The sequence below is a fragment of the Thalassophryne amazonica genome, chromosome 3 (assembly GCF_902500255.1).
Source record: "Thalassophryne amazonica chromosome 3, fThaAma1.1, whole genome shotgun sequence".
NCBI classification, from domain to species: domain Eukaryota; kingdom Metazoa; phylum Chordata; class Actinopteri; order Batrachoidiformes; family Batrachoididae; genus Thalassophryne; species Thalassophryne amazonica.
Genome location: NC_047105.1, coordinates 109,249,198 through 109,272,156, shown reverse-complemented (window position 1 = coordinate 109,272,156; position 22,959 = coordinate 109,249,198). Strand labels below are relative to the sequence as shown.

At 41.8% G+C, this 22,959-nt stretch overlaps 1 protein-coding gene across 2 annotated transcripts in view; it reads left to right on the top strand.

Annotated features, from left to right (window-relative positions):
- hcfc1a (host cell factor C1a) overlaps positions 1-22,959 on the top strand; it is a 37,076-nt gene that overhangs the window by 5,633 nt on the left and 8,484 nt on the right. Inside the window, exons 3-22 of one of the 2 annotated variants that reach the window (XM_034167280.1) lie at positions 2,439-2,587; positions 9,113-9,273; positions 12,011-12,219; positions 12,497-12,581; positions 12,693-12,799; positions 12,885-13,064; positions 13,172-13,414; positions 13,501-13,649; positions 13,758-13,940; positions 14,017-14,241; positions 14,425-14,529; positions 14,633-14,849; positions 14,963-15,099; positions 15,202-15,349; positions 16,146-16,366; positions 16,629-17,682; positions 21,787-21,932; positions 22,038-22,172; positions 22,307-22,514; positions 22,671-22,946. In XM_034167280.1, coding sequence (XP_034023171.1) covers positions 2,439-2,587; positions 9,113-9,273; positions 12,011-12,219; positions 12,497-12,581; positions 12,693-12,799; positions 12,885-13,064; positions 13,172-13,414; positions 13,501-13,649; positions 13,758-13,940; positions 14,017-14,241; positions 14,425-14,529; positions 14,633-14,849; positions 14,963-15,099; positions 15,202-15,349; positions 16,146-16,366; positions 16,629-17,682; positions 21,787-21,932; positions 22,038-22,172; positions 22,307-22,514; positions 22,671-22,946 — 4,338 coding nt within the window. Of the gene's footprint in view, positions 1-2,438; positions 2,588-9,112; positions 9,274-12,010; positions 12,220-12,496; positions 12,582-12,692; positions 12,800-12,884; positions 13,065-13,171; positions 13,415-13,500; positions 13,650-13,757; positions 13,941-14,016; positions 14,242-14,424; positions 14,530-14,632; positions 14,850-14,962; positions 15,100-15,201; positions 15,350-16,145; positions 16,367-16,628; positions 17,683-21,783; positions 21,933-22,037; positions 22,173-22,306; positions 22,515-22,670; positions 22,947-22,959 lie in introns of both variants that reach the window. The other variant, XM_034167279.1, reaches the window with a different exon arrangement.

Genomic DNA, 22,959 nt, shown 5'->3' with positions numbered 1-22,959 from the left:
ATGATGCTGCCACCACCATGCTTCACTGTAGGGATGGTGTCTGGTTTCCTCCAAACATAATGCCTGGCATTCACACCAAACAGTTCAAACTTTGTCTCATCAGACAGAGAATTTTGTCTCTCATGCTCTGAGAGTCCTTCAGGTGCCTTGTTTCCAAACTCCAGGTGGGCTGCCATGTGCCTTTTACTAAGGAGTGGCTTCCATCTGGCCACTCTACCATACTGATTGGTGGTTTGCTGCAGAGATGGTTGTCTTTCTGGAAAGTTCTCTCTCCACAGAGGAATGCTGGAACTCTGACAGTCACTATCAGGTTCTTTGTCACCTTCCTGATTAAGGCTCTTCTCCCCCATCACTCAGTTTAGACGGGCGGCCATGTTTAAGAAGAGTCTTGGTAGATCCGAACGCCTTTCCTTTTACAGATGATGTAGGTCACTGTGCTTATTGGGCCCTTCAAAGCAGCAGAAATGGTTTTGTACCCTTCCCCAGATTTGTGCCTCGAGACAATCCTGTCTTGGAGGTCTACAGATAATTCCTTTGACCTCATGCTTGGTTTGTGCTCTGACATCCACTGTCAACTGTGGGACCTTACATGTAGTCAAGTGTGTGTCTTTCCAAATCATGTCCAATCAACTGAATTTACCCCAGGTGGACTCCAGTTAAGCTGTAGAAACATCTCAAGGATGATCAGTGAAAACAGGATGCACCTGAGCTAAACTTTGTGCTTTATAGCATGGGTTGTGAATACTTCTGTACATGTGATTCATTTGTTTTTTATTTTTAATAAATTTGTAAAAATATAAAAACTTATTTCACATTATCATTATGGGGTATTGTGTGTAGAATTTTTATGAAAAAAAAAAAAAATTTCATCCATTTTGGAATAAGGCTGTAACATAACAAAATATAGAATAAGTAAAGCACTGTGAATACTTTCCAGATGCACTGTAAATAGTCATAATAATAATAGTAGTAATATAATTATTATTATTACTACTAGTAATGATTTTTTTTTTTTTTTTATAAATATAGTAACCATAAAATCGACAATGGCTACAGTTGGGGGGGGGTGCCAAGGCGTACTCTGTTATATGTTGAGAAATATGACCCTTTAATGAAAATAGATGTCTGTGCCCCCTTTTTGGACCCTTCTGGAAATAAACCTATTTGTAGTATGAACCTAATATTTTGGATTTTTTCATATTCAGCCCATAGTCTTCAAAATGTGTGAAAATGACGCAAATCTGAGACCAAAAGCTGGGAGCCACTTCTTGAATTCATATGGAATGGCCCAGAAGTGATTCGGACATGTGCACAGGCGTTTGAAAAAACAAAAAAAAAATGGGGGTGAGGTGTATCGCTTACTCACTCACTCATCGTCAATCGCATACTCCAATTAAGGGTTGTGGGTGCTGGAGTCTATCCAAGCAGTGACAGCAAACACTTTCCCAGCATTTGTAACTTTTTCTGCTGTCAGGCTGTTCACTCTGAAGATCTTTAGAAAAATTGTGAAGTGAACATAAATTTGGAGCCAGTATAACTCTAAAGTCAGTGGACCTCCCACTGCTAATGGAAACCACTTCTGACTTCTAATTATGGAAAATGCATATTTAGTCTCAAAGTTGTGATTCAAATATTGACTTCTTTTGGCAACTAAATCATGATAGCATTGACAATTGAACCACCAGACCTGCAAGACTGTTGTCTCACATTTCCAGCAAAGGTTTGGTGTTAAATATGCCCAAATTTTGTCCCGTTTTTTTCCTAAAGGCATTTTCAGTGGCCATTGTTTACTGGCTGTGTCAGTCTCTTTGTCTCTACTTAAAATTTACATCCTTTTTTGGAACTTTAATTGGTCAGTTGAAGGTTAACAATGTTCTTTGGCTGCATGATGCTGACACAGGTCTTGTGAAACACGTAAGCAGCCACAACTTCAGATCATTTATATTATTGTTACTGCACATTACAGCCATAATGCTAATGTGCTGAGTTCGTATTCAACTGACATTACATGGGGTATGTGGTGGTGTGGTTTGTGTGAAAGTGAATTACACAGAACATTAAATTAACACTGATAATGAAATGTTGTCCATGCATGTACAAAAACATAATCAGATTTTTCAGAAGCAACAATTTTAATTTAAACAGCAACACATAATCTATTAACATTGCCATAGATATTGTGTCATGCCAGTGTATTTTAAACTGTTTGGGTTAAAATCAGAAATTGTTACCAGAAAAAGGCACATTTTGATGATATTGGTGATATAAGGTTGTGAATCATTTATTTGGATACTGAAGAACAAATTCATTACTCCAAAAGAAAATCCCTTTTATGACTTAAGTTGATAAAAATGTTAAAGGGTACTGCTGCTTTAACTTTGAATATTTGACATATATCAATCTTTATGTTGTGTGTTTTTATTTTTGTCCTTTTCCAGCCACAAACCAATGGTTTATTCCAGCAGTCCGTGGTGATATTCCGCCTGGCTGCGCTGCATATGGATTTGTCTGCGATGGCACACGATTGCTGGTATTTGGTGGAATGGTGGAATATGGAAAGTACAGCAATGATCTCTATGAATTACAGGTAATCAGTCTTTCAAAATACTGTATGGTTAGCTTTTTCGGTCAGAGGACAGTGACTAGTGATTGCAATGCTGCCAATCCTCACAATGTCCTGCACCTTATTTGTTACCAAACGGTAAACTTCGGCCATCCAAAATGAGGCACACCAGGAACAAGAGAAGGTTGCAGTTCCTTGACTGGCTGCTTGAGGCTGGCTCCAAAATGGAGCAGATTGCCATAGAAGTCCAAGTTAAAATGTCCAATGTTAGAACAGAGATGAAAATGTTTACAGCCTTGTACCAAAAACTGGTCTCTACTGCTAGTTTATTCCTCCATGACAATTGTAAGGTGTGGGAAGTGGGTTTTTTGTTTTGTTTTAATGGCCACTTAGTTTAAGATTTTTAAGCTATAAAGTTGGCTATACATTATTAGGGGCCTGGTTCCTTTGATAGCTAGTATGTGCCACTGAACTGACCTTTGTCACCAGTAGCACAGTGCCCCCTAGCTGGATGTTGCGAAGGACCATATCTGTCCATTCTGAGCATTTTGCAAATATCTGTAATGATATGGGTTGTGTGGTTAATTATAATAACAAATCATCTAAGACATCTGTGTTCCAGTTTTTCCATCAAGTGAAATTTCTGTTATTTAATTGTCTGCCGTTACCCTGACGCAGAAACGTAGAAATGCAGTCCGTGCGTCTGTCCAAAGCTCTGTACATCCCATAACTTATCATAGATTTAAAACACGTTTTCCACATTTGCAGCAGGGATACATCCCTTGAAGGTCTAGGTATAATTTGATGATGAGTGTCCTTGACCTATTGCTGAAGGTTATAGAGCCATAAGTAGTGTCCATTTCCGATGCAGACTGTACTCTCAATAGCTTTCAAAGGATTTCAAGCAGACTTCTCAAATTTGTTGCAAATGTGCATCCCTTCGAGGTCTAGGCCACGTTCAATGGTGACTAACCTTGACCTAATTTTGAAGGTCATAAGGCCAAAAATATCCTCAACACTGTCCTCCCAATAATTTTTCAAAGAAATAACACAGGTTTTGGGAGTAAAGATACATCTCTTGAAGGCCTAGGTCAGGTTTGATGATGAATGGCCTTCACTTACTTTTGAAGGTCACCAAAAATTGTGTATGTGAACTCTGACCTCTATAAACTTCCAGTTATTTCAGTTGCAGCAAGAGTGCATCCCTTGAAGATCTAGGTCACATCCCAACTTCAGCACTGTAGCCTTCATGCCCTTTTTCCTTAAATTTCCACGCCTTTTCCATGCCAATAAAATCCCAATTTACGCACAAATTGTTCCTTGTTGCCTTGTTTTTCCTTTGAGCAGTGTCCCCAGTAAAAACCTGGGAATTGGTCTCCATAGTGATTATTACAATGCAGTTTGAGGTTGCATTGTTACATTCTTATTATTATGACATGGCTGCATGAAACTATTGCCCACTTACAAATAGGTATGGGACTGCAACGGGCGATGGATGACCTTCAGTCCAATAACGCATTTTTTTTGGATGCTGATGGCTTTGGAGCTTTTAGCAGCCGTTGGTGGCTTGATGATGTTAGGACCAATTAATCCATGATTATTAAGGAAATAAGTGAGTCATGAATTTTAATGCCCACATCAATGCTAAGTGATATGAAAACCACCACCCAGTCCCCCAAAATATGAATAAACAGCTGAACCACGGTTAGCCTGTTGGCTTAGCTTGTTCGATAACTAAGATGGAGAGGGTTAGGACTTCATTTGTTCTGTTCAGGTCACTCGGTGTCTTGTCCACGTGTTTATTCAGATATGGGTTGGCTGTGGCGTAGGTGGAGTAAGCGCTGCCAAACATCCAGAGCAGCACCTTTTGAACTTTAAGAGTGCTCTTTAGTGACATGGCAATGCTCATGTCTCCATCTCCTGATTTCTCTGGAGAAACGTGCAAGAAAAACTGATTTACATGTGTTATAGCAAAAGGGCTATTACTTAGGCAACCCATCATCTTGACTAGGGATGGGTATTGATAAGATTTTATCTATCGATGCCATTATCGATTCTGCTTATCGATCCGATTCCTTATCGATTCCCTTATCGATACCTTGTGAATTTTGTACTAAAAGTAGGCTTTACAGAATCTCTATGTATTTCATTGAATCTTAAAGGAAATAAATATGAAATTGGTCACTGTATGCTTGATCTCTGGACATAAATAAAAATAAACAAAACTGTGTTTTGCTTTGAAGTTATTAATTCCGACTAAACTCTATCGTTCTAACTTGACTCGGCAGAGAGCCGCGTAGCGTTTGGAGCTGTGTGAACAGAATGGAGGATGACTCTCGTTTCTTTCTCCAACAAGACAGGAGTCCCAGTTAGTAACATTAATCCGCACAAAAGTGACTCACGATTGACATATTCAGGGATAAAGGTGGTGAAAAACAAAAAAAGCTGAAACCCAAAATTACCCCCCAACACCACTCGCATGAAAATGTTTCAATTCCAGAAGCTCTAAATGCAATCTGGGACTATTCCAGACAATAAACTGCAGTGAGTGCAGCATCCATTTTGGTGAGGGGAAACCCCCCCCCCAAAAAAACAACTTATTCAAATTCATTCCAGTAGTATTCTGCTCTTACTAGGATGCAGCAGTTTTCCAGCTTGGCAGATAGTTCTGGAGGAAATCACTGAAGAAATTAACATATTGAATATATGGTTTGACCGAAACAAACTGTCATTAACCTTAAATAAGTCAGGGATGAAATTGAGGTGTAAGAGTCACTAGGTGTTCACAGGAAACACTTATTTATTTCTGTATGTATTTATTTATGTTCATTGTTAGTTGGTTTTATATTTTCTGTTGTTTCTGTTCAGGTTCTTTTTGTCTCTTTCTCTAAAAGTGTATATAATAAGTATATATTGTATATAATAATCATTAGATTATTAATATATAAACAAAAATAAATGTAAAAAATATTACAATTTGAAAACAAATGCACCTGAACGTGACATGCTAACGCGTTAGCATCGCTCCCGTTTTTAAGTTATAAAATCCATCTGTCAACTGTTTCAGAAGACCATAACAGGCCAGTTTAACATAAAAAGGTAAATAATACTCAGACGTATGCTCTTTAGGGTTTTAGCGGGGGAAAATTAAGCGAAAGAAGGAATAAACGAAGCAATAGATTGAAGCACTGCTTCAATCTGCGAACCACTGCTTCGATTGGTTTAAGGTTCAAAGCAAAGCCGCGCTGCAGAAAAGTTGATTACGGACCCGCTGCAGGGTCTTTAATCAATGTAGAGAAATTATCGTTTTCCCGACAAACACCCCCCAAAATAACTGCCACTCTGAAGGACCGATAACAGAATCGTTAAGCAAAATGCTTATTGATGTTGGTGGATCGAATCATTTCTTAACGATACCCGAAATGAACCGGTTCTCAATACCCATCCCTAATCTTGACTGTGATATTTTTGTTTAGTTTATGTCAAGTTGTAGAGATTTGCTTTCACTTTGACTTTAAAGAGGATAATTTTGGTAATGTTACAGGGAAGCCTAAATTATTGTTTAAAATGGCAGAAATACCACAATGTCCCCAAAAATATAATTTAAGAAACACCCGAAACGAGGTTAGCCTGTTAGCTGAGGTGGTTTGAACTCGAGACCGGGGTATGTTCAGGCTTCTTTTGTCACACAAGAGCCACCCCTCTCCACCCTCTTATGCATTAATGAGTTCATTATAATATAGTCAGAATCAGTGCAGCTGCTGTTGCCAACATGGCGACACCTGACATGGGCTTTATATAAGTTGCTCCGGTGTAACAGTTCATCTTCCCCCCCAGGAGTTGTCCTAGGATATTACTCCACACCCTGGATATTCCCCCCCCCAAAAAAAAGCCAAAATGTTTGTCAGTATGTATGTTATGTTTTTTTCTAATCATTGCATTTTTCACCTTTAACTCGCTGTGCAGCACACAGTATATATCGCAGACTCTTGCAACATATACCATCCCTAGTAAGGTACCTTTCAGTACACAAAAGGATCAAGCTTAAGGTCAAAGGTCAAGGTAACAGGAAGGTCAAACACTAAATTCAACTAAACAACTTTCCTGGTCAAAATTTTCAAAATTGTGCCTCAAAGGTCAAGGTAACAGGAAGGTCAAACACTAAATTCAACTAAACAACTTTCCTGGTCAAAATTTTCAAAATTTTGCCTCAAAATTTTTCATGCACATTGTCATTGATTATAAACCATTACCTGGGATAAGTGATTGACCTTGACCTTTTGGATTTTGCTTGAGGTCAGATGTCATCTAATTTAGGTCAAACTTCAGATTACAGTAAAACATGTCGTGTAATACACCAAATTAATATTTTATGATTACATTAGTACTAGCAGAATGTAGGTATATGATTACAAATACTTGTAGATAAAACTTTAATTATAATTAAAATGTTCATTACAGCAAACTATTGCTGTGATACTGGGTGTTGAAAAACTAACCAAAGTATTGTTTGGCTATTATCATACTGTCAGTATAATAAGTGAAGTGATTTTTGCAGGTAGAGAAGAATCTGTTCCAGGGACTTCATTCTTTTGAATAAATTTCATCTTCACTTATTGTGGGGTAACTTGCCATGTAGTTCAACACCAGTTGGGACTCTAACGTTTGACTCATTCTTCATGCTACTAAAATTTTAAACCACTTTGCTGTAATATTTAGTGGATAAAAATGATTTGAACACATCTTTATTAATTCTTTCCCCTGCCGAGCTGCTCGTCCAGTGAGAATCACACTGTTTCAAATAATCATATTTGTCAATTTCATACTACATTTTTATTATTCTGATGATTCCTATCTGCCACGCTTTATATTTATGACCTAGTTTGTGCAAAAGAGATTTGAGAAAGGTGGCAGACATTATAGGCCCCTCATTTTCATTGTTTCTTTGCATACTATTGTGTTTGTGTGCTTACTCTATATTTATTCATTAACTTGTTTAGATACATGTCTTGTTTTAACTTTGTTTTAGTGTACAGCACATTGGGTCAGCTTTGGTTGTAGTAAAGTGCTTTATAAAAAAAGATGGTATGGTACTGTGTGTTCTATACATACACTGTGGATATTTTATGCAAAACTAAATTGGAGTATTTTCCATCACATCACATATTTCAGGTTGTCAATCAGGTCTGTATATTTGGAAAGGGGATTTAAAGGTAGTTCAGAATAGGAAATATTACTAGATAGCTATAGATACATACAGAAAGAATACCATTCATTCACCATCAATCAAACTGCTTCATCTGGGACCATAAAACATCTATGAAATATAGAGTTTAAAGGTTGCTCTATCCTGATGGGAAGGTTTTGGTTAATCAGTGCTGCCCTATAGGAATGTTGCCTGTGTCTGAAGGGAGAAGGGGTAGGGAGCGGGAAGATTTCCAGGGTGAGGGGGAATACATCCTAGGATATCTATCTAGGATATCTGTGCCACAGCATGCTGGTAAATGGGGAAACATGCTATAAAACCCTCTCATTAAAAAAACAAATCAGTTGACTTCTAGTTTAGGCTGCTGAAAAGACAGTTTGAAGGATTTCTAGATAATGCGCATCATAAGGCAGCACTGACTGATGGAGTGCTGCTGTCTGCACCATGCTTATAAAACAGAACGAGACTAACGTGCACTGTTGATCCTTGTGAATAAAATATACATTCTTGGGACACAGACTTTGAACAAGTTCAAATGGGGCTAGCCTTGACCTATTTTAAGAGATTTAAAAAGTCACATGTTCTTCAGTGACATCAGTGGTAGGTCTCTGTAAAACCGCTTAATTTATGTGTTTATATAACATGTTTCTCGTATATTCTGTTAAAGCTAGCAGGAAATAAACATTTCTAAAACTGAAAACACTGTTTTTGGAACCTACACCTCTGAAGTTATTTGCAAGATATTTTGCGGACGTTAGCATGGTGACATCACAGGCTAGCTGCAAACAGTTTTGTTTGTGTATAAATGTAATCTCTTTTTCATATATTGTATTAAAGCTATCAAAAAATAAACACTTCTAAAACTGAAAATGCTGTTTTTGTAACCTGATAACACCTCTGGAGTGATTTATAAGACATTTTGTGTACATCAGCGTGCATGCTAACATCCGCTCTTGTCAAAAGCTCGTAACTGTAAATATTTATGATTTATTGATTGAGTTGCTTTATTGAACATGTACAAATTGTAGGTAACACAAAAAGATCTTAATAATTATATAAATAACTACATGTATAACTATATATATATATATATATATATATATATATATATATATATATATAATATATATAGACACATACATACATATTTTCACTGGGATACCAATTAAACAACTGTAAATTATAAAGAAGACAATGCTCATACGTTTGAGGGTATTTGAGCATTGCATTATATTTAAATTAAGTCAACTGATGCACATCCTGCTTTATAACTGAGTCAGAATGTCATGTGATCACATATTTGTATTATCAGTCATCATGATTGACTATTATTTCTCTTTTAGGCCAGCAGGTGGGAATGGAAGAAATTGAAAGCAAAAAATCCAAAAAATGGTCCCCCTCCATGTCCCCGTCTCGGCCATAGTTTTTCCTTGGTGGGCAGCAAATGCTACCTGTTTGGTGGACTAGCTAATGACAGTGAGGATCCGAAAAACAACATTCCCAGGTAATTTTTCCTTTAACTATGTCTGAAGCCAGGATGGGTGATAATTGGGGGAAAAAAGGTGGCATTGTTTTATCATTGCCTGAAATATGTACAGTGATGTTGGGGGGGTTACAGGAATTTATACCATCTAGCTTGAGTTGCTCCATTTTGAAAGAGTTACTCATTCGGGAATGATTAGGATGATCATTCATTTGTAGGGGAATACATTTGCACAGAAAATAAAATATAAGTTTTTAAAAATAGAGGTTGAGGGACAGTGCAAGGAGCTTTCAGTAAATTATCTGTTTTTAGTCAGCATTATCCTTTCTGTATCCAAACTAATTTCATACAACTGTTTCTGATTTGTGTTTTTGGATAAATATTTTTCTCCTGTTTTCACACTTTCAGCACAGTTGTGCCCAAAAAATAAGCACTATTCTAAGTTCTGACACTTCACCAGGACAGCTTTTTACAGTTAGAATTCAAAGAATACATGCTGTTTTTCTGTTCTGATATTTCACAATAAAAGTCCAGAATATAAATCCTGCAGTTCAGCATGAATGCGTAAACTTGGAGCCTTTTATTAAGCCACAACACAATAAAATAATTAACTATCATAACTTTTAAGTACAGGTTTGTGTTGTTTCTAGGTACCTTCTTCCCTAGAATTTAATGGCGATGGGCACAGACAAGAGGCCATCATTTGTGACAACATGCGGTTAACTTTACATGCAGTGTCTGCATGCCACTTACTAGCAGGAAAATGACAAAAACTTGGTGTATGCAAAACCTTTAAAGTAGACCTGCATTGAAATAAATGCAGTCAGATCTTTGGACCAAAAAATGACTTACATTTACACAAAGTAAATGTAAATCTGGAAGCCCAGATCTGTCATTCAACGGAGAAATCTTCATTTAAAAATGACAAATTTACAGCTAACATTTAGCCCTCCGCAAAACTGTCCCTCTCATCATGGACGCTGCCAAGACGTCACAGAGAAGACCCTCTCTCCCAGCATGCATTGCGCGCCAACTGTAATTTGTTGATTTACGTCAGTTTGCATCTGCACCTTTTTCTTGTCTTATACGGAAGGATCTACTTTTTTTAAAACTTCATATTGTCTTGCGGCACGTTTGGTGAGTACACATTTCTTTTTTTTTCTTTTTCATACGCCCGTTTGATTGAGTGGTGTCGCAATGAAAACCTACTGTCTTTCGCCTCCGGTACCATCGCGGGATATGGAGGCGAGACCCGCAAAGAATCCAAGTCATTAAAAATATATAAACCTCTCTCAGCGTCCATGGAGCTCTGTGGCTCCGATTACCGAGACGTGCGGTGCTGTGGATTTTGCCACAAGAAGTCTGTCCTTGCAGCAACAGGTGTACCGGCCGCTTCGCATTAAAACAGCGAGCGTAATCTCAAACTTGTGCCAAGTGTGCTGCAGCTCCATTCAGTAGACAGAGAGGTTATGCCGGTGTTGTGCGCTGAATCTGGCACACCGGCTGCAAAGCAGACACGTGCGGTGTGAGTGGCCCGTGTTGGCGGTTAACGAGCTCGTTAATGAGCCTGCAGACTTAATAAGCGCAGTGGAGGCAGAGAGCGGGAGAGGAAGAACGGCGCCTGCTGTCGATGTCGTTGCTGATCTGAGCACACAGATCTGTATCTCACATTCATTGCAGCTTACTTTTGGATGTTGAAACCAGGACGTGTATAAGTAACATTACTAACAGATAAAATCAATTTCAAGGCGGGAGCGCGTCGTCTTGTCCTTGACGTCATGGAACTGATACGGCTGTACAAACTGTTTTTGCGGAGGGCTAAATTTTAGCTGCAAATTTGTCATTTTTAAACGAAGATTTCTCCGCTGAATTACAAATTTGGGCTTACAGATTTACTTTACTGCATTCACAAGGGTCTTATAAATACATATCAGCTATTTCTTTCTGAAATCTGACCACATTTATTTCAATGCAGGTCTACTTTAAACTGGAGTACATTACAGTATGTTCTATCAGACAGGCCTTAGTCATGGAAGACAAGAACAGTTATTTTAATTTGAGCAGCAAATAAGTAGATTTTTACCCAAGGTCAAAATATGACTGTATGTCTGTCTGTCTGTCCTCAGCATAACTCCATTTTTTACTGCCAAGGTCTTCAAATTCACAGGGAGCATTCTTTGGACCCAGACGTTGGACAAGTTCAAAGATGGCTAACCTTGACCTATTCTAAGTGGTCAAAGGGTCACATTCTTTCTACACATGCTTTCATTGATTACATACTCATATGGCTGAGGGTCCTTTAGCATTATGTTCTGTATTTACCTGAGGCCAAAATACAGCCATCGGGTATCGCAAAGGCCTTGCGTCCTTCCGTCCATCTGTCTCTGCTCAGCATAAATCTGTTCCTATTACTGCCGGGGTCTTCAAATTCACAGGGAGCATTCTTGGGACACAGACTTTGGACAAGTTCAAAGATGGCTAACCTTGACCTATTTTTAGAGGTCAAAAGGTCACATTCTGTTTCCTATTTTATGCTCATACCGCTGAGGGTATTTTAGCATTGCATTATATTTTTGTTTTATTGGTCTTACCATGTCCTGCGGCGTGGCTACCACTCGTGCACATCACAGTAACGATGGCGAAACAAAATATTGTGTAGCCCAAGTCTAAAAGGTCTTCCAGATAAATAACATGTAGAGATTCTACTCTCCCTAGTACTCATAATGGGATAATCATGTGACTTTCCCTCCAAACTCAGATACCTGAACGATCTGTACATCCTTGAGCTTCGTGCGGGTTCCAGCGTGGTTGGCTGGGATATTCCAATCACTTATGGAGTTCTACCTCCTCCCCGTGAGAGCCACACAGCTGTGGTATACACAGAAAAGACGAGCAGGAAGTCCCGTTTGATAATCTATGGAGGAATGAGTGGCTGTCGTCTTGGAGATTTGTGGACACTTGATATTGGTATGTTTTCTAAAGTTTAAATGGTGGGAGTGGGCATAAAGATTCAGAAGACCCTTTTGTCTACATTCTGAGTCTGTGTTGTTCTCACAGCAAAGCAAGTGGGTTTTAAATGTGATTACTTACTCTTATAGAGCCCCAGTCTCAGGATAAGATGCATGTTAGGGGTTGACAATGGTGTAATTCAAATTTTTATTTATTTATTTATTTTTAAATGACTGCATGTCATTATCTGCAGGTGCGTTTATCTAATACCTCTCCTATTTTATCTTCACCCCAGATACTCTAACATGGAACAAACCGTCAGTCAGTGGCACAGCCCCACTTCCCAGAAGTCTTCACTCTGCCACCACAATCACAAACAAGTGAGACAACTTAAATGGGCTATTTCTAAGGATGTGTTTGAGAATATTGACATTGACTTTAGAACAAACTGATTGGAAACAGCACCTCACTGTGGTTTTCTCAACATACAGGATGTATGTTTTTGGAGGATGGGTACCTTTGGTAATGGATGATGTTAAAGTTGCCACACACGAGAAAGAGTGGAAGTGCACAAACACTCTTGCCTGTCTAAATCTTGGTTTGTCTAACTCCGTATTTATTACAATAGATTTAACATTGGGAAAACAGTTGTTCCAGCTAATGCTGATTGTGTGTGTTTGTAGACACCATGTGCTGGGAAACAGTATTAATGGATACTCTTGAGGACAATATCCCAAGAGCCCGCGCTGGCCATTGTGCCGTGGCCATCAATTCCAGGCTGTATGTTTGGAGTGGTCGTGATGGTTATCGTAAAGCTTGGAACAATCAAGTGTGTTGTAAAGACCTCTGGTACCTGGAAACCGGTGGGTGTTTTGTCGTGTGGTTTAGTCATTGCGATTCACTTTGGTGGACATCACTTTTCTGAGGTAGTGTGGTGCGCCTAAGTTTCTTTTTTGCATCATTCCACCAGAGCGGCCACATGCCCCTGCGAGGGTGCAGTTAGTCCGTGCCAACACAAATTCTCTGGAGGTGAGCTGGGGTGCTGTCTCCACTGCTGATACCTACTTGCTGCAGCTGCAGAAATACGACATCCCCACCACTCCAGCTGCAGCCTCGCCAGCTATGAGCACAACCCCCTCACTGCCTGTGAACTCTCCAAAGAGTCCTGCACCGGCTACTGCAGCGCCTTCTGTTCAGAGTCTACCACAGACAGGTAAAAACCTGCCTCAGAAGCAAGACTCGAAGCAGCATTACACAAAGCTCTGCATGAAGCCAAATAATCTGGTCTTGTTATTACAGCCATCTTAAAAGTTGCAGCTCCCCAGTCTGCCACTGGAGCATCTGTTCTCACTGTCCGCCCGAACCAGCCTGGGAAATCCCCAGTCACTGTAACGTCACTTCCTCCTGGTGTTCGAATGGTAGTGCCTGCCCAGACCACACAAGGATCGGTATAATCAAAATGACTTATTTTATATCGTCATATGAATCGAGCAAGAATATACCCTGAAATTGAGGGATAGATGTTAATAATAGGTTTGTTTTTGTCCCCCCCCAAGCCCATTGGAAGCAGTCCTCAGATGAGTGGCATGGCAGCTTTAGCTGCCGCTGCAGCAGCAACACAGAAGATTCCTCCTTCATCTGCCGGCACTGTGCTCAGTGTTCCTGCAGGTGCCACTATTCTCAAGACAGTAGCTGTTTCTCCTGGCACAACCACAGTGAAAGTGGCTTCCCCTGTCATGGTACAAATCACATAAAATGTCACTTATACAATCTTATGCTGTTCTGTCAGTTGTCAGAATAATCTTGTGCTTATAGGTCAGTAACCCGGCCACCCGCATGCTGAAGACTGCTGCAGCCCAGGTGGGCACTGCTACTGTTGCCTCTCCCACCACGACCACCAGACCTATCATCACTGTGCACAAAACTGGTGCTGTCACAGTGGCCCAACAGGCCCAGGTGGTCACTACTGTGGTGGGAGGTGTCACCAAGACTATCACTCTGGTTAAGAGTCCCCTCACCATGGGTAGCAGTGGCACTCTGGTAAGTGCTGTGGTGTAACTGAACACACAAACGTGAGAGCAGCCTTTTCACATGTGGTAAATCCTCATGTCTTTTTTAAATTGAGTGTGTGCTACTAGGGGAAGATGGAAGTAAAAATTGTGAAAACTGTGCAGTTTGATTTCTGGTGGCTCGTGTACTCTGGTTTCTTGCTCACATCAGCAGATCTCCAACCTTGGCAAGATGATGTCTGTGGTACAAACCAAACCAGTGCAGACATCAGCTGTGACAGGCCAGGCTTCCACAAACCCTTTGACACAGATCATACAGGTCAGATTAAAAACACTGCTTAATTTGAATCACTTCACACAAAGTAAATGCATGATTTAGTGTTTCCTGGTGGTTTGGCTTAATTTGTGGCTGCTCTTTACAGGCGAAAGGTCCTCTACCAGCTGGCACCATCCTGAAGCTGGTAACCTCCACCGATGGCAAGCCCACAACCATCATCACCACGTCTCAGGCAGGGGGCACAGGAAATAAGCCGACTATCCTCAACATCAGTGGTGTCTCTCCTACAACTACTAAGCAGGGCACCACCATCATTAAGACCATCCCCATGTCAGCCATTATGACCCAGCCTGGAGCAACAGGTCTAAATTTCTGAGCTTACTGCACTGTCTACTGTTAGGGTCTCGACCTTTGTGTTGCTTATCCTGTCAGCATTAAGAGAATTTGGTTTCAGCCTGGCGTTGTGTTTATGCAGGTGTTACAAGCAGTGCTGGCATGAAAACGCCAATCACAATTCTTACCACGAAAGTGATGACCACTGGCACCCCTGGTAAAATCATCACTGCAGTGCCCAAACTTGCCACGGCAGCTGGCCAGCAGGGTCTCACACAGGTAAGCACAGTTTGCATGCTAGCTGTTGCATATGTTCAAGCATTGTGCTAACTATTGCCATAATACCGAAGGCGAATCATTCTCATTTATGTGTGCGTCTAGGTGGTTCTGAAAGGTGCTCCTGGGCAACCAGGCACTATTTTGCGCACTGTGCCCATGAGCACAGTGGGTGGTGTTCGACTTGTTACACCGGTGACTGTGTCTGCTGTCAAACCCACTGTCACCACTCTGGTTGTTAAGGGCACCACTGGTAAGGGAGACATTTTTTACTTCTGCCAGGGAGGCAATTTTTTGGCTGCAACTGTTTGTTGAATTCTTGCCCGTGATTATGGGAAATTAGTTATTTATTTACTTTTTGGAAACTTTGTTTATAGCAGTGGTCTCCAAATTATTCCAGAAAGGGCCGGGAGGGTGCAGTTTTTCTTTGCAGCCACTGACGCCAGCAAGTGATTTCACTGATTAACATCACTTTGAGCAGATGGGATGAGTTCATTGGTGAAATCACCTGCTGGAGTCAGTGGCTGCATAGAAAACCTGCACCCTTTCAGCCCTTTCTAGAATACTTTGGACACAGTTTAGAGGAAAGGTACAAAAAGTTAATCTGGGAGTAAACTATTAAAATATATTTTAAAACAATGCAAAAATCTGATTACTGTACGAGGGTAGGCTGAAAAGTTCTAAGGCTCCCCATGAAGGAGTAATGCATTAACTGCATTATAGTGAGCCTTAGAACTTTTCAGCCTACCCTCGTACATATTGGTCGGAGGTGGGTACACTCAATGGTTCCATTTGGTGCAATGGGAGGTCATTTATCATCAGTGTTGGGCATGTTACTTTAAAAAAGTAGTTATAGTTGCTACCGAAATTTCCGAACTATAACACGCTACTTTTTCACACACTTTGAACTCTGTGGCTTAAACAATGATGCTGCTAATTTATGGATTTTTACGGACTTTCTCATAAGTTGAAATTTTTCGGTGTTAATTTTGGTGTTAACTTACCCAACCCTAATACAGAGATCTTGTGATTTGGCTTCTCTCTACTAGGTGTAACCACTCTTGGGACAGTTAGTGGTACAGTTTCCACTAGTCTAGCGGGGGCCAGCGTGGACAGTTCAAATGCCTCTTTGATTACTCCCGTCACCACTTTGGGTACTATTGCTACCCTGTCCAGTCAGGTCATCAGCCCAAGTGCGATAACTGTTTCAGCTGCCCAGACCAGCCTGACGTCTGCCTCCGCATTGCCGTCGTCTACAGTCACTGTGCAAGTAAGATCCAGTGGCTCACCTTCTTCTATTGTATATTTGCAATTTGGACATTATGGTATGACTTTGTCATCGCATAAATGATGTCAACAGTACTAGTAATAATAGGACTTTGTAGCACACAGTAACCATGTAAACATCAGAGGATCTACAGAGCTGCTACTTGTGACAAAAATGAAGAATTCAGAGAGACACTAAACTTTTTTTCTGCCTATGAAATAGGTATGTATGATTTAATATTGCATAATCACATCTGTCTCCCCAGAACCAGCCCACCCAGGTAACTCTGATCACAACCCCCAGTGGGGTAGAAGCACAACCAGTGCAGGATTTACCAGTGTCCATCCTAGCTTCACCAACCTCAGAGCAGCCCAGCTCCACTGAGGCTGCAGGAGCCGGGGAAGGTACTGGAACTGTTACCCTGGTCTGCTCGAATCCACCATGTGAGACCCATGAGACTGGAACCACCAACACCGCCACAACTTCCTCTGCCACCATTGGGACTCAACAAGTCTGCTCTAACCCACCTTGTGAAACCCACGAGACAGGAACCACCAACACAGCCACAACTGCTTCAGCCAGCATGTCTGCGCTGAGCGTGTGTTCCAATCCTCCATGTGAGACCCATCAAACTGGGACAACGAACACTGCTACAACGGCATCGGCTACCATAGGAGGAGTGCAGCAGGTGTGTTCTAATCCACCCTGTGAAACCCACGTGACGGGCACCACCAACACACCCACCCAGGCGTCATCTAACATGGGTGCAGGCCAGGCGGGCACAGTGCAGAATGTGTGCTCCAACCCACCCTGTGAAACCCACGTGACGGGCACCACTAACACACCCACCCAGGCGTCATCAAACATGAGTGCAGGCCAGGCGGGCACAGTGCAGAGTGTGTGCTCCAACCCACCCTGTGAAACCCACGTGACAGGCACCACCAACACACCCACCCAGGCATCATCAAACATGAGTGCAGGCCAGGCGGGCACAGTGCAGAGTGTGTGCTCCAACCCACCTTGTGAAACTCATGAGACAGGCACCACCAACACACCCACCCAGGCATCATCAAACATGAGTGCAGGTCAGGCGGGCACAGTGCAGAGTGTGTGCTCTAACCCACCTTGTGAAACTCATGAGACAGGGACCACCAACACACCATCCACAGCCTCTTCCAGCATGGGAGCTGACCAGACCAGCACAGGGGCAGGCACAGTCCAGGTTGTATGCTCCAATCCTCCTTGTGAAACCCATGAGACTGGAACCACCAACACAGCCACCACTGCCACTTGCAGCATGGAAACAGGCGAAGGCACAGGTACAAGCACATTTGCTACGACTGTCACCTCACAGGAATGCAGTAGCCTTGATATTAATTTTTTTACAAAATTAAGTTTCTGTCTGCACACATCTTGAAGTTTTGGTCTAATTGACATGGAAGATTTTACAAAAGTGCTGATGTCCCTTGGTTCAGCTTTCAGAAACCAGTCATATCTAGGTGTTGATGTGACTAAAATTATCTACCACCTTTGGGTGGTGACACAATTTTTGTTATTTTGCTTCGACACAGCAGAGTTAAAATGAAGCAAATATGCATGTAGTGTAGACCTTCAGTTTTAATTCCAGTGGTTTAACAAAAAAATTGGTAACTTGTGGAATTACAGCCATTTTTATACAGTCACAACATATTTCAGAGGCCATGGGTAATTCAACAAATGAAATATTGTTTATATATCATCAATTTTACAGCCACTTTTCTTTAGAAAAGTCAGGATGATGCATGAAAATTTACAAGTGGCTAGGTATGTCACAGAGCACAAATCCACTGTTCGGATGGAATGTATAATTTTTATTGATTTAGAAAAAGTACTTAATGAGCAATGAAAACAAGAACATTTTGCCTGTGGTCCTGAATGCAAAAATGAAAGCAAGGTATCCAATATTTTACATATGTTAAAATACTTACTTGTATTCAGTTGCAATATGAACACTATCAGTAAATTTAAAAAAATAGCAGTTGTCAGAACCATGAAAAGCATAAAACCAAACAAAAAAAAAAATCTGTACTAATTACTGAAATCTACTGAAATTGCACAAGGTGTGACAGTGGAACATCGGTTTTAGAACTTAATTGGTTCCTAAATGTTCTTAAACTAAAACCAGTTTTCCCATAAACAAAATAAAATGAATTAATCCGTTCCTGGCCACAAAAATAACTTTTTAACAGACAAAAAAAAAAAAACAAAGAATATACATAGTATCTTATACACAATATTGTACAGTAATTGGGGTTCTAGCCATGGCGGGCAGCGCCCGGCGGCCCCATCCGGTACTACAAATTTCCGCCCGGCTGTTGGGTTCAAATTGTCTGTGCTGTCCAGCACAGAATTTCTGAAAAATGAACTGAAATGTTGCTGAGAATGTACTAATTCGATCATATTTCAAGCTTATAGAGTCATAGTTTTGCAATTTTAAACCAATAATTCAAGTAATAAGAAATATATCTCTCATTTTCTTTGTATCAAATCACAAACAGCAGATATCGGAGTCAGTGCATTCTTTGGCCACAGTGCTGTGAACAGGAGCAACTGGAAACCGCGTCTCTGCTCTGAACTGAAGAAAAAAATTCAGCCATGAAAAACCGACATTAATCCGTATCCGTATTTGAAGATACATTCAGAAATTTCAATTTATTTTCATTTATATAGTGCCAAATCACAACAGAGTTGCCTCAAGGCGCTTCACACAAGTAAGGGCTAACCTTACTAACCCCCAGAGCAACAGTGGTAAGGGAAAAACTCACTCTGAGGAAGAAACCTCAAGCAGACAAGAATCAAAGGGGTGACCCTCTGCTTGGGCCATACCATCCATCCATCCATTTTCTTCCGCTTTATCCGGAGTCGGGTCGCGGGGGCAGCAGCTCAAGCAAAGCCGCCCAGACCTCCCAATCCACACACACCTCCCCCAGCTCCTCCGGTGGAACCCCGAGGCATTCCCAAAAGCCGAGAGACGTAGTCCCTCCAGCATGTCCTGGGTCTTCCCCGGGGCCTCCTCCCAAGCGAGGAGGTCCTGGGGAACCTCTCCAGCGAGGCGTCCAGGGGGCATCCGGAAAAGATGCCCGAGCCACCTCAGCTGGCTCCTTTCGATGTGGAGGAGCAGTGGCTCGACTCCGAGCTCCTCCCGAGCGAAACCGAGCTCCTCATCCTATCTCTAAGGGAGCGCCCATCCACCCTGCGGAGGAAACTCATCTCGGCCGGTTGTACTCGCGATCTCGTTCTTTCGGTCATGGGCCAAATCTCATGACCATACTTGAGGGTTGGAACGTAGATCGATCGGTAAATCGAGAGCTTTGCCCCCCTGCTCAGCTCTCTCTTCACCACAGTGGTCCGATACAGCGACCGCATCACTGCAGACGCTGCACCGATGACATCTGTCGATCTCACACTCCATGCTTGGGCCATGTTACAGGCGTAAATTACAGAACAATTCACAAAACGGATATACAGGAAATGATGTTGGTGCACAGGACAGGAGGGTCGCCAGCACAAATACAAATCCCAAATCAGGCATCAGAAAGACAAATACTGTATAATTTGCCAGAATTAAACAAGAAAAAAACAGAAGAAATACTAAGGTGATCGCCGGCAACTAGCCCTAAGCTTCACTAAAAGACCCAGAATTTAGGTAAAGTTGAGGCTGCGGCACGCTCTGTTTACTAATAAAATGAATTAAGAGTAAAAAAAAAAAAACGTAAAACAAAACTATACCAGTATGCTAGCCATACGAAAGGGAAAATAAGTGCATCTTAAATCTGGACTTGAAAGTCTCCACAGAATCTGACTTTTATTGACGCAGCGAGATCTTTCCACAGAACAGGGTCACAATAAGAGAAAGCTCTCTGACCCGCAGACTTTTTAGTCACCCTAGGGACACAAAGTAGTCCTGCACCCTGAGAACGCAAAGCCCAGGCCAGTACGTAAGGTTTAATTAAATTTGGTTTATTTTACAGCTGAAAGGCTTCATGTTTTCAAAAACTCAGTTTGAAAAACAGCAGACGCGTGAAAGATCAGAGAGGGAGAGAGAGCAGAGGAGGAGGGGCACAGCATCAGTGAAAGAGGAAAGTGAAACTCATTCACAAAGTTTTACATTTAAAACAGCAGGTTTGACAAATCAGTCCAGGTTCAGGTCTTGTTCAGACAAGGCAGTTACATATTATATTATTTAAAAAGAAAAAGTAATGCAATCCCACTCAAAATGTTGAGGGGGGGAAAACAAAAAAAACTCAGGATGACAGAAAAACTGCCTGCTTCACTGGATTAAAATAGACCATTTAATTTCACCTTACATGTACAGAGCAGACTTTATCAGTTCTTCCATCACCTCTCTCTGCTGCTCTTTCTGAAGAAGTTCTAGTTCCCCAGTAGATGGATCAGTATTGATTATTCTTCTCTACAAGAGTCAAGACAGAAGTCAGACCACCAGAGCAAGAATTTTAGCTGAGGAAGCTTCTGCGATTTGAAGTGAAACGTCCTCGCGTCAAGCATCCCAGTCCAGTCGAAGATTCAAGCTTCTCTACTATTTTTTAAAAATAGACAAACACTGCGGTCAAGAGTGCTCTGGGCTGTGAAAACTCCTGAATTCCACAGATTTCATCATGGGTAGGAGGGGGGAAGACCATCAACAGAGTCTTGTGTGCTTGTGCACAAAGAAAATTTTAAAATGTTCAAAATTTCTTGCACGGATAAATTTTATGCCACTTGTGTGAACTAGTCATGAAGATTGCGCAGCCTATTTGCAAACACGGCATGTCAATGCGTGTCACTGCACGCAGGGCCTTGCACAGTTTACAAGTTTACTCATTGGCACACAGTCTTGCGTGCAAGTGGATCACATTCTTGCAAGTGTCAAGGTGGTTTAAGACATGACATTCTGCTGTGGGAAGGTAGCAATTGCAGTTGTAGCTTCATCCAAAAAATCCCAGTGATGTGCATGGGGAACCGGAGGCATTTACAGCATTTTTAAAAGATTTTTAACTTTCCTGCTTTGGCTTTTGTTTACAATTGTCTGCCTGACAATGTGGCATCTTGCAGTGCACCATGGATTAAAATGGCAAATGGAAAGAGGTCTATCAATACTAGCCTTCAAACTGACCTGTATCAGTCAGTCAGTTTTTTTTTTTTTTTTTTGAGAAATTTTGAGATATCTTTTGCTCATAAAAGAAAAATGACTCCTAATCTGCTTTGAACGGAAAGTACTGTCTGACTCTTTTCTTGTTAAGCTGAAGCAGAGCTCTTCATCAGTCTCACACTCTTCTTGTAACAGACAGCAAGAAATCTTTTCATGTTGAACTGCTGTGTTATCAGTGACACCCCAGATTCTGGTATGATGCGAATACTACTTTAAGTTATGTGTCCATCAGCAGCCCAACAGACAGAAGAGGAAGCAGAAGGAACCAGCAGCACAGATGTGGCCTCCACCACAGCAGAGACTGTCCCAGCTACCACAGCCCAGAGCAGAGCCATCACTACTGTCACTCAGTCCACGCCGGCTCCCGGACCCTCTGTAACGGTAAGGACTTTGTTACCAACAGGTCTTCTAAAGTGTCATAATGCAAGAGCAGCATGTTGTTTTTGTGACTGTAAATGTGTACTTTTTTTTTTTTGGTCTGTGCAGTCGATCTCGTCGATCGCAGAGGGGGTGAGTGCCGCCGTCAGCTCCACAGAAGAGCCAATGCAAACTGATGAGGCAACATCTGCAGAAGCTGCACCTGCAGAGGAGGGAGCCGCTCCTATGGATGCACAAGCAGAAGTAAACCACAGAATTTATTTATTTATTTTTTCCATTTTTTGCACTAAATACTATCAACAGTGGTACAGTGGCAATTACAAACAATACAAGATTACACAGCAGTAATATAAAGTCGCAAAACCGTATTTATTCAGGGAGAAGCGGCAGCACCAGCGGCCTTGAACCTGCCCTCAGAGCTGCTGTCTGAGGGCCAGGGAGCCACGCTCATGGTGACGGGGCTGTCGGACGAAGAGCTGGCTGTGACTGCAGCTGCAGAGGCCGCTGCTCAGGCAGCAGCCACCGAGGAAGCCCAGGCCCTGGCAATCCAGGCCGTCCTCCAGGCAGCTCAGCAAGCTGTAATGAGTGAGTTTACAGCCTCCAGATAGTTGTGTGCATGTTTGGTTTTATTTTGCTCCTGAAGAGTAGCAGCGGGCTCTGTATAGCAATCTCACAGTAACTTGTGAAAATGAATCACCTTGGCGATGGGCGCCAATTTTAAAATGTGAAATCGTTGTACAGATGAAGGCGTCGCTGCTGGGGAAAGCCAGCAACCAGCCAGCATCCCAATCATGTTAACCCAGCAGGAGCTGGCAGCACTGGTTCAGCAGCAGCAGCAGCTCCAGGAGGCACACGCCGCTGCCCAGCAAAGCGCAGTCGACACAAACCTGCCTACTGAGGGCCTTGCTCCTGCCGACAGCCTCAACGACCCCTCTGTGGAGAGCAACGGGCACAATGAGATGGCAGCTGCAGTCACTAGCGCTGTGGCATCACTGCTGCCATGTACCACAGCTGAGAGTAAGTCTTTGTG